Here is a 15,071-nt window from a genome sequence, read left to right on the forward strand (position 1 = left end):
CCATGATTTGCGGCTGCTGTCTTTCTACGTTTTTTTTTTTTTTTTTTCCACTTTGATCTGGTCCGCTTTGTGTCGCTGTAGAACCGGCGGTGGAGTCCGGCCCAGGCTCGGGAGTTTCTCCACCTTCACAGCACTCTGGCGCTCATCACAATGCACTCGGACCTCGATTCCCAGCGCACGCACGGTCAGGCACTGCCTCGCTCCGAAAAGTCGTATTCACACCGTTTGCCCAATCCAGCTCATTTTGTTCCGTGTCCTCGTCCCCGGTGCAGCTCCAGACGGGTTCAGCCTGCGTGTCGGCAGCATCCCGTCCTCCGCGTCACTCCTGCCCCTCCATTCAGACATCCTGGCAACCGTCTTCACCCCAGAGGGACAACCCTACCTTCTCGAGGTAATTTAAGGGACTCTTCCTTGGTCCGTGTGTTCACACCGCTAAAAACAAAGACATTTTGAAACAGAATTCAAGCGATTTGTCATCCTCCATGTAGTTTCCTGGCAACTAAATTTTATTTCCTCAGCCCATATGTTATAAACCCCCCAGCAATTTAAATTTTTTTTTGATTTATTTATTTTTTTTGGAGCACAAAAATATCAAATGTCTTGTTATTTTGTGTCACTCCCTTGTGTTGTTTCCCCCCCCACCCCCCACACAAATATTTAAAGAGTTCTCCGTTATTTATTTATTTTTTTTAAACTAACATTTACTTTCTTGGCCAGGTACCAATCTTTGTGCAGTTAATTTATTTATTTTTGTTCATAACCAAAATTACTCTCTTAGCACACGTCAAACCTTGCTGATTAAAAAATAAATAAAAATACACAAAATTTCAAAGGGTGGCCAATGTGTGAATTTTTGGGTCAAAATGTAAAGAGTTTGTATTTTTTATAATTTATATAATTTTTAATTATATATATATATTTTTTTTTTTTGGGGGGCGGGTTCTTGTTTGGTGCTTTGTTAAATTCACCAGCATTACAGCAGAGGTAACAATTTGAGGGGACGGCACAGGGATACTGCAGCTCCTCAAGGTAAACCGCCGCACAACCTTCCCACGTCGCCTCTCTTGATTTTTAACCCATTGTGAACGGTTTGCGTCCCGGCAGACGCAGCTGGAGACGGCGCCGCCTCACGAGTTGAAGAACATCTTTCACATGCTGCAGGAGCTTCTGGTGAGTCGTCAGGCAACCTCGCGTGACACACGTGCGTGTCACTGACACGCTGATGAGCGTCAGTCGGTCTGTTTCAGGTCGTGGAGGACCCTCTGCAGTCCCAGAGGCTCAAGTATGCCTTTGAGTCAGAGAAAGGCCTGCTGGGTAAGTCACTGATCATCTCACCCAAAAGTGCTTAATATTAAAATTAAAAAAATTGATTGATCCAATTTTGCCAACCTGCTTTGTTACCCTTCCTAATTTACCGAGCTGCATACATATAAAAACCTACTCTGTGATTTTTTTAAAAAGCTGTCTGAAGCTCTGTCCCTTGCGTCCGCAGCTTTGATGCACCAGAGCAACAACGTGGACAGCAGACGTTGCTACCAGTGTGTCAAGTTCTTGGTCACGTTGGCCCAGAAGTTCGTAACAACCACAGTGATCCATTCACATCTACTCTATAAAGTATGTACAAGTAAGACAAAGCCCCACATTTTTGCCACCAGGTGTGCTCCAGCCAAGGATTATTTCAAGGACCTGTCTGGTCACTGGAGCTGGGCAGTGCAGTGGCTCCAGAAGAAGGCACGTTGAGATGCATTAAAAAAACCACAATATATGGATATTAAATGTTTTACAATACCGCGCTAATCATATTTGTTCCTCAGATGACCGAACATTATTGGACGCCGCAGAGTAACGTGTCCAATGAGACGTCCACCAATAAGAGCTTCCAGCGCACTATTTCAGCGCAGGTACGTACACGCTTAAATCCAAAGTTCTTGTGCGACTTAAAAGATAAGCAGCCACTACTGTACGTTAAAGTGACGTGAAGGCAAACATTTAAAGATGCTCGACAACCTTGATGGACGGCATGTATCTTGTTCAAGGCTAACTGTGAGGTTTCAGAGTTTTGCAAACGCACACTTCAAATGATGAATATTATTTGTATTTTGGTCTGATGAGACCAAGATAGAACTTTTTTTTTTTTTTTTAATCCACATCCCATTTACATTACAAAAATCTGGCATTTCAAATAGGGTGTGTAGAGTTTTTATATGCACGATAAAAAATATATGCTACATCTGTACAGCGCATGTGTCCGCATATGTACACATTCACGTGCCTGTGTGTGTGTATTTTATTTTCAAATGTGTTTTGCTGCCACCCTAACTCACGCGTCGGTGCATGTGAACCCGTGAAGGACACGCTGGCCTATGCGACGGCCTTGTTGAACGAGAAGGAGCAATCGGGCAGCAGCAACGGCTCCGACGGAAGCCCCGCCAACGAGAACGCCGAACGCAGCCTAAGACAGGTAAGCCCAGCGTGTGTGCCGCTCGACTGTGCCGTCACGTGGTCCGATCACACGCGCACGGGTTCGTGGGATGACACACGCACGCACACTCACACACTCGGAGGAAGGCAGCATGTGACTGGCAATTTTCTCCCACCCACGACTGCAATTAGACTGACGAGGAGCCGCATTGTTCTTTTTCTGATGCCACATTTGTCACCACAGCCAACTGCAGCATATAAAATCAAAATACTAATGGCAAGATCACAAAACTGGATGAAAATTTGGGTGCAGCTAAAAACAAACAAAACAAGAAAAAAGGAAGTGTACTGTGTAGTGACTTTTGGGAAGTGCTTTATGTGCAGCCCGTGTACTTATCGTATATCTTGTGCCTTTTTGTTACCGCACTCAGCCCAACTCTCCTCCTTGACAGGGCTCCGAATCTCCCATGATGCTCGGTGATTCCAAGAGCGACCTGGAGGATGTGGACCCTTAAGTTCTTTTGGGGTGGGATAAACCCTGCGGGAAGGCGCGCGGGCCGAGCTCCACGCAGCCCCTCCACCCAATTTGGGGCATTTTTATTGGCCCGAGGACATGTGGGAGCGGGGGGAAGGGAAAGAAAAAAAAAACCACGGCAATCGGAACAACTTGACACAGAATAGAGGAAAACCATACGAATGACAAAAACTGAGAAAATCGTGAATTACTTCCATGGAGATGATTGAAAGGGCAGTTTGGATTAAAGAGGAAGCCAGCAATCTTCCTCCATCGATCGTCTTTTTACAGCAGGGGAGGGGTGGGCATTTTACCCTTTGTTTGTTGTTTTCCTCACACACACACACACACACACACACACACTATTCATCCATCCATCCATCCATCCATTTTCAATACCGCTTATCCTGTCAAGGGTCGCGGAGGGGTGCTGGAGCCTATCCCAGCTGACTTTGGGCGGACCGTGAACTCACCAATCAGTCACAGAGCACATAGAGAGGGCACATATTGCCATTCACATCCACATCCTCACAGAGTGGGAACTGACGCTGCCCACATACAAGTCAGGCGCCGTGTACCAGTGCGCACCCACACACACACACACACACACCCACTGAAAATTTGGGTGCAGCTAAAAAAAAACAAAACAAGAAAAAAGGAAGTGTACTGTGTAGTGACTTTTGGGAAATGCTTTATGTGCAGCCCGTGTACTTATCGTATATCTTGTGCCTTTTTGTTACCGCACTCAGCCCAACTCTCCTCCTTGACAGGGCTCCGAATCTCCCATGATGCTCGGTGATTCCAAGAGCGACCTGGAGGATGTGGACCCTTAAGTTCTTTTGGGGTGGGATAAACCCTGCGGGAAGGCGCGCGGGCCGAGCTCCACGCAGCCCCTCCACCCAATTTGGGGCATTTTTATTGGCCCGAGGACATGTGGGAGCGGGGGGAAGGGAAAGAAAAAAAAAACACGGCAATCGGAACAACTTGACACAGAATAGAGGAAAACCATACGAATGACAAAAACTGAGAAAATCGTGAATTACTTCCATGGAGATGATTGAAAGGGCAGTTTGGATTAAAGAGGAAGCCAGCAATCTTCCTCCATCGATCGTCTTTTTACAGCAGGGGAGGGGTGGGCATTTTACCCTTTGTTTGTTGTTTTCCTCACACACACACACACACACACACACACACTATTCATCCATCCATCCATCCATCCATTTTCAATACCGCTTATCCTGTCAAGGGTCGCGGAGGGGTGCTGGAGCCTATCCCAGCTGACTTTGGGCGGACCGTGAACTCACCAATCAGTCACAGAGCACATAGAGAGGGCACATATTGCCATTCACATCCACATCCTCACAGAGTGGGAACTGACGCTGCCCACATACAAGTCAGGCGCCGTGTACCAGTGCGCACCCACACACACACACACACACACACACACACACACACACACACAATTCAGTAACCATTTGTTGCATAGATATCAAATGTTTTAAAAGTCCTCGAGAGTAACCTCCACATAATTGCGCATCTACACAAACGCGCGCACACACACACACACAAGCACTTGCTTGGTATGAGGAGCTGGTATGGGGGGGTCGTAAATATGCACTTTATTTGCCACGTTCACCACGTGCTTCCTCGAGAGCCTCCTCGCTTTTTTGGTTTTCTTTGCTCATTTCAACAACACTACTACTACTACTCAGTACTGAGCTCCCCTTCGAGTAACACACTTTTATGCGCTCCCTTTTTTTTTTTTTTTATATATATATCTATATATCTATATATATAGATATATATATATGTATATACACACACACACACACACACAAGGAGGAACGTGTAGCTTTGACGTGACTCAAATACACACACACACACACACACACACATCATCTGCTATTGGGCGCTAATATTACCTCTGCCAAGCTTTTATTTGCCTTTTTTTTTTTTTGTGTGTGTATCTTTCATACCGTCTTTAACACACACATCCACACAGGAGGGCAGATGTAGCTTTGACTGTACAGTAACACATCCACGCGCCTGCTCGTAAACACACGTTCATGTGACCTCGGCCATGCTTTTATTTGCCTTTTTGTCTTTGGTGCAGTCTTGAACACGCACACTGACACACACATACACACAAAACATGTAGCTTTCATTCAATAATACACACACGTGTGTAGCCCAGTTATCGGGAGTTCCGAAGTGCCTTAATCTCCCGATAACACTCCCCGCCGCTGCCCAATGTGTGTTTGTGTGCGTGTGTGTTTGGGGGAAGGAGGAAGGCTTGACAGTTCCATGTTTGCACGGCGAGGACCTAGGAAACAATTTGAATGGTCATGTGATCACAGACCCACCCCACTTCCTAATGTGATGTGTGTGTGTTGGAGGGTGACTTTAAAAAAAAAAAAAAAAAGTAGCCCCCCCACCCCCTCGCTGTGTTGTTTTGTGAGCACTTCCTCTCACACGTTCAAAGGAAGAAAAAAAAAAACACTTGACTCAATCTTTATTTTTAATGACAAGGAAAGGGAGCGGGATGATGATGATAGGGGGAGGCATCCATGATACATGCGTGTTTTACCGTCAGTTTTTTTTTTTTTTTTTGGGGCGGGGGGGACAATCCACAATCTGCCATCACACGTTTTTTTTGTGTGACTGTCTGTATCAAGCATGTTAAAACACTCGTTTTAATTTGTACGACAGTTTGATTACGGGGGGAGGGGCAGGGGGAGATTTGATATAAAATAAACTGGAATGCACAAGCTTTGTGTCAACTATAGCTTTTTTATTTGCAGTTTTTGTACGGCACCTTGATAACTAAATGTATGGTCCTTATATTTGCGCCAATGTGATGATTCTGATGATCATTTTTGGTGCTCTCAAACGTAAACCATGTTCCTCGTTATATCTTAGCTATTTTTGAATGTTATCGGAAAACAATTTTATTTTATTTTTTTTAAGAATTTCATGGTTGTCTAATAACTAATAATAAAGCACACAGCAACGGTTGTCTCGGAATTAGAAAACATTTTTTTTTAACAACAAATCATCCCAACAATAAATAAAACAATTATGTTTTAACTAAATAACAGAATTACCTCCATGAACTTGTTTAGTGCTAAAAAGCCACATGCAGTCTTAAATGTTAATCAGGCCGACTCCAATCAAGTTGATTATGTTCCGCCTCCTCCAGGCCTCATCAAGCTTTCCATTTGATTGCTTATTTGATTTCATGCTGCTGATTGGCCACATCATTAGGTCCACATTTTTACACTCTTCTGCCGCGACAGCAGACGGTGTCACCCCAGCCCTCTGGCCTCCACTGAGTCCGGGTCCAGCCCGGAGGACAGGAGCTGAGGAGCCGCGGTTCTGACACTCGGCACTCAAAGCCTAGAAGCAGGAAGGAAAATCACTTTTGAGTACATGCCTCCATATGTGTTCTATTGTGCTTAATCAAGCTACAATATGGAACAATTTTTCAGGAAAATGATATACATTCCTCTCCAAATTTTGGGGATAGTGGACTTTTGGGCAAAATTGCAGGATGGATTTAGAATTCACTGTAACCTTTTAAGGGTTGGTTAGTTCCGCTCTCTTCGTTATGGGAAAAGTAATACAACCTCACACCGTTAGATTCACATTCAAAATCTTACAGAGGGCCAAGTCAACCACTTTAAAGGTTATAATGAATTATTTAGCTTCATCTTGAAATTCCTCCCAAAAGCACATTATAACCTTTTGTGAGTCATGCGTTTACCAAAGTACTGATTAAAGTCTTGTTTACTTGTCATATTGTTGACAGTATGCTGCATGGCGGCCATCGCGTTTGGAGTGTTGAGACGATGTCGTCCCATAAGCGCACGAACGTCAATTATCCTGCTGGTGGAGTAGCGTAGCATCGCATGAAGGACTTGCAGTGGCGATGCTTTCCGATTGGATGACAGGATCAAAGCTGCGATGCCTAATAATAATAATATATTTAATATTAAATATATATATAATACAATAAAATAAACAGTAGAATGCGAAGCTAAGTTTTGATATTTGTTTTGTTGAGTTAGCTCGGTAATGAGCACATTTGTTTTTGAGTTTGTTAGCTAATAATTCAACTTGTTCTTTTCATGATTGTTCTTTTAATGTTGGTAGCTATCGATTTAATCAATTACAGTTATTGGTTGGTTAAGTAAGTAACCAATTTCCACAAAATATAGTTTACAGCCAGTTCAATTACAATGTGGCCGACTGCGGCAGTGTCCAACCAGTGTTTGTCAGCTGACACCCACTTCGTAATGCTCATTACGGCCACCTACAGGACTGGAGTGGAACTTCGCGTAATGGTCATTTTAAACTGTGACGTCACAAACCTGCCACGTGCGCTGCCGCCTGTGACGTTCCGCTGCGGGCCGTGAAGCAGGTGTCGCACTCACTGCTAGCGCTGATAATATCATCACCAGGCGCGAACAGGTTGACGCACCGCCCAAAGTTAGTGCCGCCAGATCCGAGTGCCACACGCCGGTTCGAAACGTCGACCGCTCCCACCGTGATCACCTACGCACAGAGGGGGTGAAAAGGACAACATTTACCCCCCAGGCCTCTTGAGACCCCCCCACCCCTTGGTGTCCCGACTTGGCGTCACCTCAGGTTCGGACGCCGGTGAGTAGAAGCAGGCGTCATCTTTGTAGTTCCCGGCTGCAGCGACGACCACGGCGCCGCTGGCCACCAGCTTCCGACTGGCCACGTTCAACGAGCGGCTGAAGGCACCGACAAAAGGCAGCAACACGACGACTGGACTCCTGTTTACGGTGGACCGGATGTACTCCAAGCCTGACCACGAATAAAAAAGAGGAGCAAGTGGCACCTTCCATCCATCTATGGTAGTTTACTATGAATAATGCGCATGCGTGTGTGTATGTACTGTATGCATTTACTTTTTTATTTATTTTGCAAAAAAGACAAAAAAAATCCAACATCCAGGGGGAGTGTTGTACAAGTGTTCAGCCAAAATGGTTTAAAATATATACACTTTATTGGTATATGCTTTGAATCTTTATTCATTCATATTATTTCCCCTGATAAAAGGATACCAGCAAATCGGGGAACCGTATTATAGTAAGTACAGAGAAGAATTTGTATTATTTTTAAAGGTGATTTTGGGGTGTGTATTATATATTCGGGGGTGTCTTATACTTGGCAAATGACGTTATTGTATTTTCTCCATCGTGCAGCGGCGTGTGACGCATTGGTATGAATATATTTCAAAGAAGCCTCACCCGCCAGAGCACCTGATACGGACCCCTTTCCGTGACAGTTGAGCACTCGCACCAAGTGGATGCCCGCACCTCGGGCCACACCCGAGTCCGTCCCGCTTACCACACTTGCAACATGTGTGCTGTGAGCGCTACACCGGCTAGCCTGGAGAAACGCAAAAAAGAAATAAAAGGTTTTGTTGTTTACGGATTAAGAATAATTACACACTGTTACCTCATTTACCTACTGATGTCTCACCATGTGGTATATGACCAGAGAAATGCATTGTGTGTGTGTGTGTGTGTGTGTGTGTGTGTGTGTGTACTTTGACCTCATCTTCTTCCGGAATTTCATTGAAGTCTGTAGCGACCACTCGTCCTTTCAGCTCTCTGTGAGAAGCCCGAATGCTGCCATCCATCAGATAAACTTCCATCATGCCGCCATCATCTGCAAGTACAAATTCTTCAGTGTGTGTGTGTGTGTGTGTGTGTGTGTGTGTGTGTGTGTGTGTGTGTGTGTGTGCGTGTGTGTGTGTGTGTCAAAGGGGACAACACACTGGGCGGAGTGTACGTTGTCTTTTCCCCGGTGCCGCCAAAGTGACGTTCGTGTAAGTCTTTGTGGAGGCTCCAGGGGGCGCTCTGGGCGAAGATGAACGAGTCCTCCTCCACGTATTGGACATGAGGGAGCTTCAGTGCCTGAACACACACAGAAGTATGTAGAGCAGAACGTTTTTTCGCCGTAAGAAACGAATCACGTCACTGTATAAGAATTGTACGCTAACGCTGTTCAAATATGAATTTGCTCAAAATGTCTGCTTCAAACCAAAATTGACAACTTCAGGTATGAGCCTTTTGTGATTTTTTTGTGAGGCCTGTTGTGATAGACATGTCCACCAAATTTTGCATCAATCTGTAAAAGTGGTGTTGAAGGCTGCTTTTTTTTCCTTACTTTCAAGCCCTGAAATATGCCCAAAATGGCTGCTTCGAACCAAAATGTCCAAATTCACGTTCATCTTTAAGCATGGGTCCTCGAGACTTGTACATGCATTTGTTTTGATAGACATGTCCATCCAAATTCAAGTCGATCGATGAAACTAATGTTGTGATCGAACTTTTTTTAATTAAAAATACATTTTGAGCACTGAAATTCTCTCCAAAGTGGTCGGTTCAAACAAAATGTCCAACTTCCTGTTCAATTTTGGGCATAGGTCCTTGAGACTTTTTCATGTGCCCTGTTATGACAGACTTGTCCACCAAATACTATGTTAATCTGGGGCTAATATGATTTTTTTTGGGGGGGGGGGCATTTTCGAGACCCATAAAATGCAACACTTTTCTAGTTTTCCCACTAGATTCAACAAAATATCACTATTCTAACATTTGGATAAAATTTTTTTCCCCCTGAAATCTGTCTTCTTTTCCAACAGTGCAATGGTGTGCGTGCTGTTCCTGCCATTGTCATATTGTCAGATGGACGAGAAGTCCTTTGGGGGAACTGGGATATACTTGCTATGCAACACACTGCAAGTGAGGTCCTAACACGGAGTCAGCCCACCAATAGTGACCAAAAGGTTTCCAATTGTTGGCTCCTCGACAAAAGAAAGTCTGCACGACTCGAATCGCGATCCCAAATCAAGACGTTACCAGTTGGATGACATCACTGCTCATTTTGACCAGGAAGCCTCGCAGAGCCCCCGAGAAGAAGAAGAAGGTGCGAAGGACCTCGACTTGGTGGCCCCTCCTTGCCGCAGTGGTCCTCAGCTTCCTGATGTTCCTGTGCACATCGCCCTCGCCATGCAGGATCACCATGTAACGACCCGGCACCCGCCACGCCACCTTGGAGGAGGTAACAGTTAAGGTCCATTTATGACATTTGATTTCGTACAAAACATGCAGGAGAGTTTTACAATTAATATTTTCATCATTGTAAACATTGTACTCCTGCGAATAATTATAATAATGAGAGATTTTCAATACCACATCTTTGCCATACAGAGAGCGGTATTTACCCTTTGAGTACTCACCAATATGGCGTACCGATACCTGAGCTACTTTTGATATACTGTATAAAATTTCATCGAACATGAGGCTGATGATGTGACAAACTGCGGGAGTAAAGCGGCAACTGCTGCCTTGGAGGACTGACCTGATGTCAGATTTTTTTTTTTTTTTTTAAACCTGAAGTATCCATAGCTGTTATCTGCAGCCTCCATAAGTACACGATACCTTTAAATACGGCCAGTATTGGCCTGATACAGTTACCTATTCCAACATCCCCAATAATAATAATAATAATAATGATAGTTTAAATATTAATATATAATAATAATATATCATCATAATAATTGTGTGGGGACAAATAAAGGATATCTTATATCTTAATAATAATGAAGAAGAAAAATACTAAATTAACAATCTTATATTTTTAAATATCCATGGTCCAAACATCCAAAAATAATAAAATGGAGAGATATAAATCTGAATAATTAATAATCATAATCACTGCAGGAAAATATAACACTATTTAAAATAATAATGACATTAACTTGAAAAATAACAAATGTAAAAATAATGCTCAAATCAAAAAGTGATCTTTCGAATTCTGAAATGTAATATTTGAAAAATAATAAATTGACGGGCAGGTAAAAGTGGATCGAAAAGAATACTGCTAAAATTGAGTTATAAAAATAATTGTAGATAAAAAAATGAAAAAGTAACGATGAATTGTTTTAATAATTGTTGCCCTTTAGAAGTTATTAGTTTAATATTTATATCCCAAAATAATATGTCCCCAAATATATTAGTAACACCATTAAAAAAAATAAACATTCAGCAAAAACAATTAAGATTGAAAGTGTAAAAAAGAATGTGAAAGAAATTTAAAAATATAGTTACCCTAACGAGGAGTACTAATAAACCAACAATTACAGATCCAATAATGATCATGAATACATCTACTTTTTTTAAGTGAAAGCACTTATTAAAGGTGAAGTCTAATATGCAAATGATTTGGATGCATGTTTGAGCATCTTACCTTGTTGCATTGTAGAAATTCGGCGGCGGGTTCGGTTCTGGTCCCGTTTATCCCCCGGATCACAGGTGCCGAGATTTGGAGAGTGCGGCCGTGCGCGCTCACCACCCAACACGTGCAAAAAAACAGCCAGCCAACCGTGGCTGTCATTGCAGCGTCGCACGACTCCACTGTAGTCTAGTCGCTTTTGCTTTCTTGTGCGACCCCAACTCCCCACCCCCCCTGTCCTTACAACTCAAGGGCCAATCACTCCAAAATTGGAGGTCGCTACCAGTGACGTCTGCTGTCTTCATTCAAATGATCTCTCCCGATCTATCACAGTACATGAATCCCCTGACAAGATACAATTATGCCCCCTGGTGGTCGTGAGTAGCATGGGAGCTGAAATAAGACCAATGAATGGAGTACTGTAAATGATTACAAAATATATATTTCATACAAATTATTGCCACGTGACACTCTTCGAGTAACAAAAAAAAAATCTCTTTCCAAAAACGATCATGGTCAGTTTGGGTGTGCCTAATGTTATGGCCAGTGGATCAAGGCCAGCTCCCAATGACGTCACAGCATGGGGAGCGCGGGGCAGCTGCTGTGCCTCTTTATGGGTGCCTCTGCTTCCCTTTCATCAAAATAAAAAGAGACATAAATGACAACTTCATCGAGGTTTGAAAAATAAAAACACAGCCTACAATACGAGTGAATCTATTTTAAATATATAAACATTAAAATATGCATTAATAAGTATATGAAATATTAACATATGCCGTATATCATCATGTAAAATGTTCGCATGCATTGGAGAGAACGCACATGTTTGTGAGGGTGCGCGCGCGTGTGTGTACCTCCCATGTTGTCGAATGCATGCGACATCCTCCAAGTTCTTATCCCACATCCCAGGAGCGAGAACAACCTAACACACGCACACACATCACTGTCAACAAAAGCACGCTTGCGGTTGCCGCTGAACCAACCTTGGGGTAACACTGGCACACGCTCCACACGGTCCCGACTAGAACCATGGCACCACCCAGGGCACACATGGTGGCGTAGACGTGAGGCCTCTCCTTGATCATGATGAAGAGGCCCACGGTCACCACGCACCAGCCGGCCACGATTAGCCCGTATCGGTACGGTTTTCCTTCCACCATGGCCCCGTGAGACTCGAGCTTGAGAGGTGTGTGTGTGTGTGTGTGTGTGTGTGTGTGTGTGTGTGTAGGAGTAGGAGGAAGGTGGTTAACGTTCCACTCTGCTGCTTATTAAAGCCCAAAGACAAGCAAGGCCAGGAGGGTTGGGTTTTGATCGGTCACCTTGGTCCCAGAGTCATAATCGTGTGGGATATTTCATTCGTACGTTCTTATTTATTGACATTTGTTTCTGAAATAGTTTTCATTCGTTTTTAGAGCACGTCTGTTCGTTTTCATTTTATTTTGGGAAACTGCTCCATTTTGTTGTTTTTTTTTTAGTTTTGAGTATTAATTTTATTATATACATATTTCATATCTAAAGAGTGTTTGTCGAATGCAAGACAACAATTACAAACGAACACACTTCAAACGAACTGCAAACGTAAGCCGTAAAAAAAAAATGCTGTATGGGGACTTTTGAGTGTAGTTGTTGACTTCAGTAGAAATCTAAAATAACGTTCTGTCTTCTTTAAACATTAGTTTGAGGATTAGTTTTATTATATATATATATTTTGTATCTAAAGAGTGTCGAGTGCAAGACAACAATTACAAACGAACACACTTCAAATGAACTGCAAACGTAAACTGTAAAAAATAAAATAAAATGCTGTTTGGGGACTTTTGAGTGTAGTGGTTGACTTCGGTAGAAATCTAAAATAACGTTCTGTCTTCTTTAAACAATGTCAAATAAACCAAGAAATGACATCAGCACGAATAAATGTGTGGCGAAGGTTTTATAGAACGCAATTGTGCGAAACAGCCAAGACAACGACGACGACAACAAATCGAGGATAACAGTCAGTCGAGCAATCCCCAGATATCATGCAAAGATGCCCCCTAGTGGCCGTCAGTAACATGAGGGATAACATGAGAGCGATCTGATCGAATACTTTGAGGTGACGTCACGGCGATAAAAAATGGGTCAAAGCATCACACATATCATAGCAATCTCAGGGTACAATTTAAATACGCCTGTAAGCAGTGTTAGTGCATTCCGATTAGACAGTGACTCAAATAATGCCTCTTATTTTTCATGGTATGGAGGACATTGAATAATTTGATTGCAGATGCGTCATCTTAAATAGTAGTCTCCTATTTTCCACACATATCATAGCAATCTCCGGGTACAATTTAAATACGCCTGTAAGCAGTGTTAGTGCATTCCGATTGGACACTGACTCAAATAATGCCTCTTATTTTTCATGATGTGGAGGACATTGAATAATTTGATTGCAGATGCCTCATCACAAATAGTAGTCTCCTATTTTCCACGGCACTGATGCCGTCTAATAATCCGAAAACGGGATGAGGCATTGTTTGCTTCAACAAATAAACACCTGACCTCAAATACAACCCTCCAGTTGTTTCCCTCAGAACTTCAGATTTTACACAAAAAAACATTACATTGCCTCAATTCGTAATCTTCAGATGCCTCACCTCCAATAAACCCCTCCTTTCCACTTTCATTCAGACTATACGGGAAAATATTGGAATTCCGACATTAATAGCATTTCCTCGAATAGACCGCTCACCTCAATTTCGCACCTCCTATCTTGGCGCTGACGTCATCTAATGATCTGATTGGGGCAACATCCCCCTTTTGCAGGGTTCTGCGTGAAAGGCAAACGTGAATCATTTTGGATGTTTTTTTTTTGTTTGTTTGTTTTTTGCTACGACTCTGATGTGCTAATTTTGCAGGGTCTCCGTGTTAAAAGAGGCTCAACACTAAGGCACTTAGTGCTCAGGGAATGCTTTGTTAAATACAACAAGTGCCGTGTAGCCACAGTAGTTTGGTCACGTAATTCAAGCAAGCCAATCAAGTTGACGGTTTTTCCTTTTGAAAAAAGTCCTCGGCCCCACTTAAAAGGCACCACAATGAAAAGTGAGACAGCTTGTGAACGGTCCACCATGTCCACCAACGGTCACAACATGCACAAGTCCAAACATCAGAGCTGCGCGCCACCACCGTTTTCTTGGATCTTCATCACTGCGTCGTAGGACGGGGGTGGTTCCATGGTCCAGGGGGGCGGAGTTGACGGGAGCACCGGTTCCAGGGCCGGTTCGAGAGCCGCTTCGCGCTCCGGTGCGCCTCCGACGGAGTCCGTCGACATCTCGCGACGGATTCGGTCCAACCTCCTGAAACGGGCGACATGACAGACGGGAGGTGAGGCATCTGTTTGATGTTGTCCAGGACAGCACATTTTCTTTTTTTTTTTTTTTTGGATCCGATAAAGCTCCGCATGGTGAAACGCCATCGTCGTGTGAATGGTGCCTTGGGTAAAACATCTGGGAGATTGAATGCAGAGCACATCTTGTTTGAAGTGTTTGACCGCAGACCACGTCCATGGAGAGCGTCAAGCTTCGTGCACGACGTGGTCCGATAATCAAGCCATAAAACTGCCGCCTTCTTATTTTCACTGTCATCTTCCAAAAGCCACGAAGCACGTCACTACTACGTGACAAACTACACACACACACACACACACACACCCCGTAATGGCAACTACAACATAAAGTACACTTGAGCATCAGATCCCCCCAAAAAATAATACTTCTGCTGCAAGGGTCGCAGGGGGTGCTGGAGCCTATCCCGGCTGTCTCCGGGCAGTAGGCGAGGGACACCCTGAACCAGTTGCCAGCCAATCGCAGGGCACACAGAGATGAACAAC

At 43.6% G+C, this 15,071-nt stretch overlaps 3 protein-coding genes across 5 annotated transcripts in view; 1 reads left to right on the top strand and 2 right to left on the bottom strand.

The window, feature by feature from the left end:
- usp24 (ubiquitin specific peptidase 24) overlaps window positions 1-3,198 on the top strand; it is a 30,508-nt gene extending 27,310 nt beyond the window's left edge. The window contains exons 58-67 of the mRNA XM_019896474.1: window positions 82-184; window positions 273-395; window positions 1,010-1,029; window positions 1,105-1,170; window positions 1,248-1,314; window positions 1,493-1,571; window positions 1,656-1,731; window positions 1,815-1,901; window positions 2,351-2,461; window positions 2,874-3,198. Of these exons, the coding sequence (XP_019752033.1) occupies window positions 82-184; window positions 273-395; window positions 1,010-1,029; window positions 1,105-1,170; window positions 1,248-1,314; window positions 1,493-1,571; window positions 1,656-1,731; window positions 1,815-1,901; window positions 2,351-2,461; window positions 2,874-2,936 (795 nt within the window). The 3' untranslated portion in view covers window positions 2,937-3,198. The remainder of the gene's footprint in view (window positions 1-81; window positions 185-272; window positions 396-1,009; window positions 1,030-1,104; window positions 1,171-1,247; window positions 1,315-1,492; window positions 1,572-1,655; window positions 1,732-1,814; window positions 1,902-2,350; window positions 2,462-2,873) is intronic.
- A 2,728-nt stretch (window positions 3,199-5,926) lies between these two features.
- On the bottom strand, window positions 5,927-11,435 carry pcsk9 (proprotein convertase subtilisin/kexin type 9). Of its 3 annotated transcripts, XM_019896775.1 has the most exons (9): window positions 11,222-11,435; window positions 9,832-10,023; window positions 8,745-8,883; window positions 8,514-8,635; window positions 8,212-8,353; window positions 7,578-7,765; window positions 7,306-7,489; window positions 6,699-6,902; window positions 5,927-6,331 (listed from the first exon to the last, which is right to left on the bottom strand). In XM_019896775.1, the coding sequence occupies exons 1-9, from the start codon at window positions 11,366-11,368 to the stop codon at window positions 6,210-6,212; spliced, it is 1,440 nt and encodes a 479-aa protein (XP_019752334.1). In that variant the 5' UTR covers window positions 11,369-11,435; the 3' UTR covers window positions 5,927-6,209. The 3 variants fall into 3 exon arrangements, with proteins under 3 accessions (XP_019752334.1, XP_019752332.1, XP_019752333.1); XM_019896773.1 differs by lacking the exon at window positions 11,222-11,435 and having other exon boundaries at window positions 9,832-10,460; XM_019896774.1 differs by lacking the exon at window positions 11,222-11,435 and having other exon boundaries at window positions 5,928-6,331; window positions 6,726-6,902; window positions 9,832-10,460.
- Window positions 11,436-11,487: 52 nt separating this feature from the next.
- On the bottom strand, window positions 11,488-12,616 carry bsnd (barttin CLCNK type accessory subunit beta). Its single transcript, XM_019896777.1, has 3 exons — window positions 12,190-12,616; window positions 12,061-12,128; window positions 11,488-11,837 (listed from the first exon to the last, which is right to left on the bottom strand). Exons 1-3 carry the CDS (start codon window positions 12,364-12,366, stop codon window positions 11,780-11,782), a joined length of 303 nt encoding a protein of 100 aa, XP_019752336.1. The 5' UTR covers window positions 12,367-12,616; the 3' UTR covers window positions 11,488-11,779.
- Window positions 12,617-15,071: the final 2,455 nt, after the last annotated feature.

The sequence above is a fragment of the Hippocampus comes genome, unplaced genomic scaffold, assembly GCF_001891065.2.
Source record: "Hippocampus comes isolate QL1 unplaced genomic scaffold, H_comes_QL1_v1.1 scaffold22, whole genome shotgun sequence".
Lineage (NCBI taxonomy): Eukaryota > Metazoa > Chordata > Actinopteri > Syngnathiformes > Syngnathidae > Hippocampus > Hippocampus comes.

Coding starts and splice junctions, on each gene's coding strand:
- bsnd (XM_019896777.1), bottom strand. CDS start 12,366: ATGGTGGAAGGAAAACCGTACCGATACGGGCTAATCGTGGCCGGCTGG. Junction 12,129..12,189: donor TGTGCCAGTGTTACCCCAAG/GTTGGTTCAGCG, acceptor TGCGTGTGTTAG/GTTGTTCTCGCTCCTGGGAT. Junction 11,838..12,060: donor TGCATTCGACAACATGGGAG/GTACACACACGC, acceptor TTTTGATGAAAG/GGAAGCAGAGGCACCCATAA.
- pcsk9 (XM_019896773.1), bottom strand. CDS start 10,272: ATGTTCGATGAAATTTTATACAGTATATCAAAAGTAGCTCAGGTATCG. Junction 8,636..8,744: donor GACAACGTACACTCCGCCCA/GTGTGTTGTCCC, acceptor TTGTACTTGCAG/ATGATGGCGGCATGATGGAA. Junction 7,766..8,211: donor CGTATCAGGTGCTCTGGCGG/GTGAGGCTTCTT, acceptor ATTCGTGGTCAG/GCTTGGAGTACATCCGGTCC.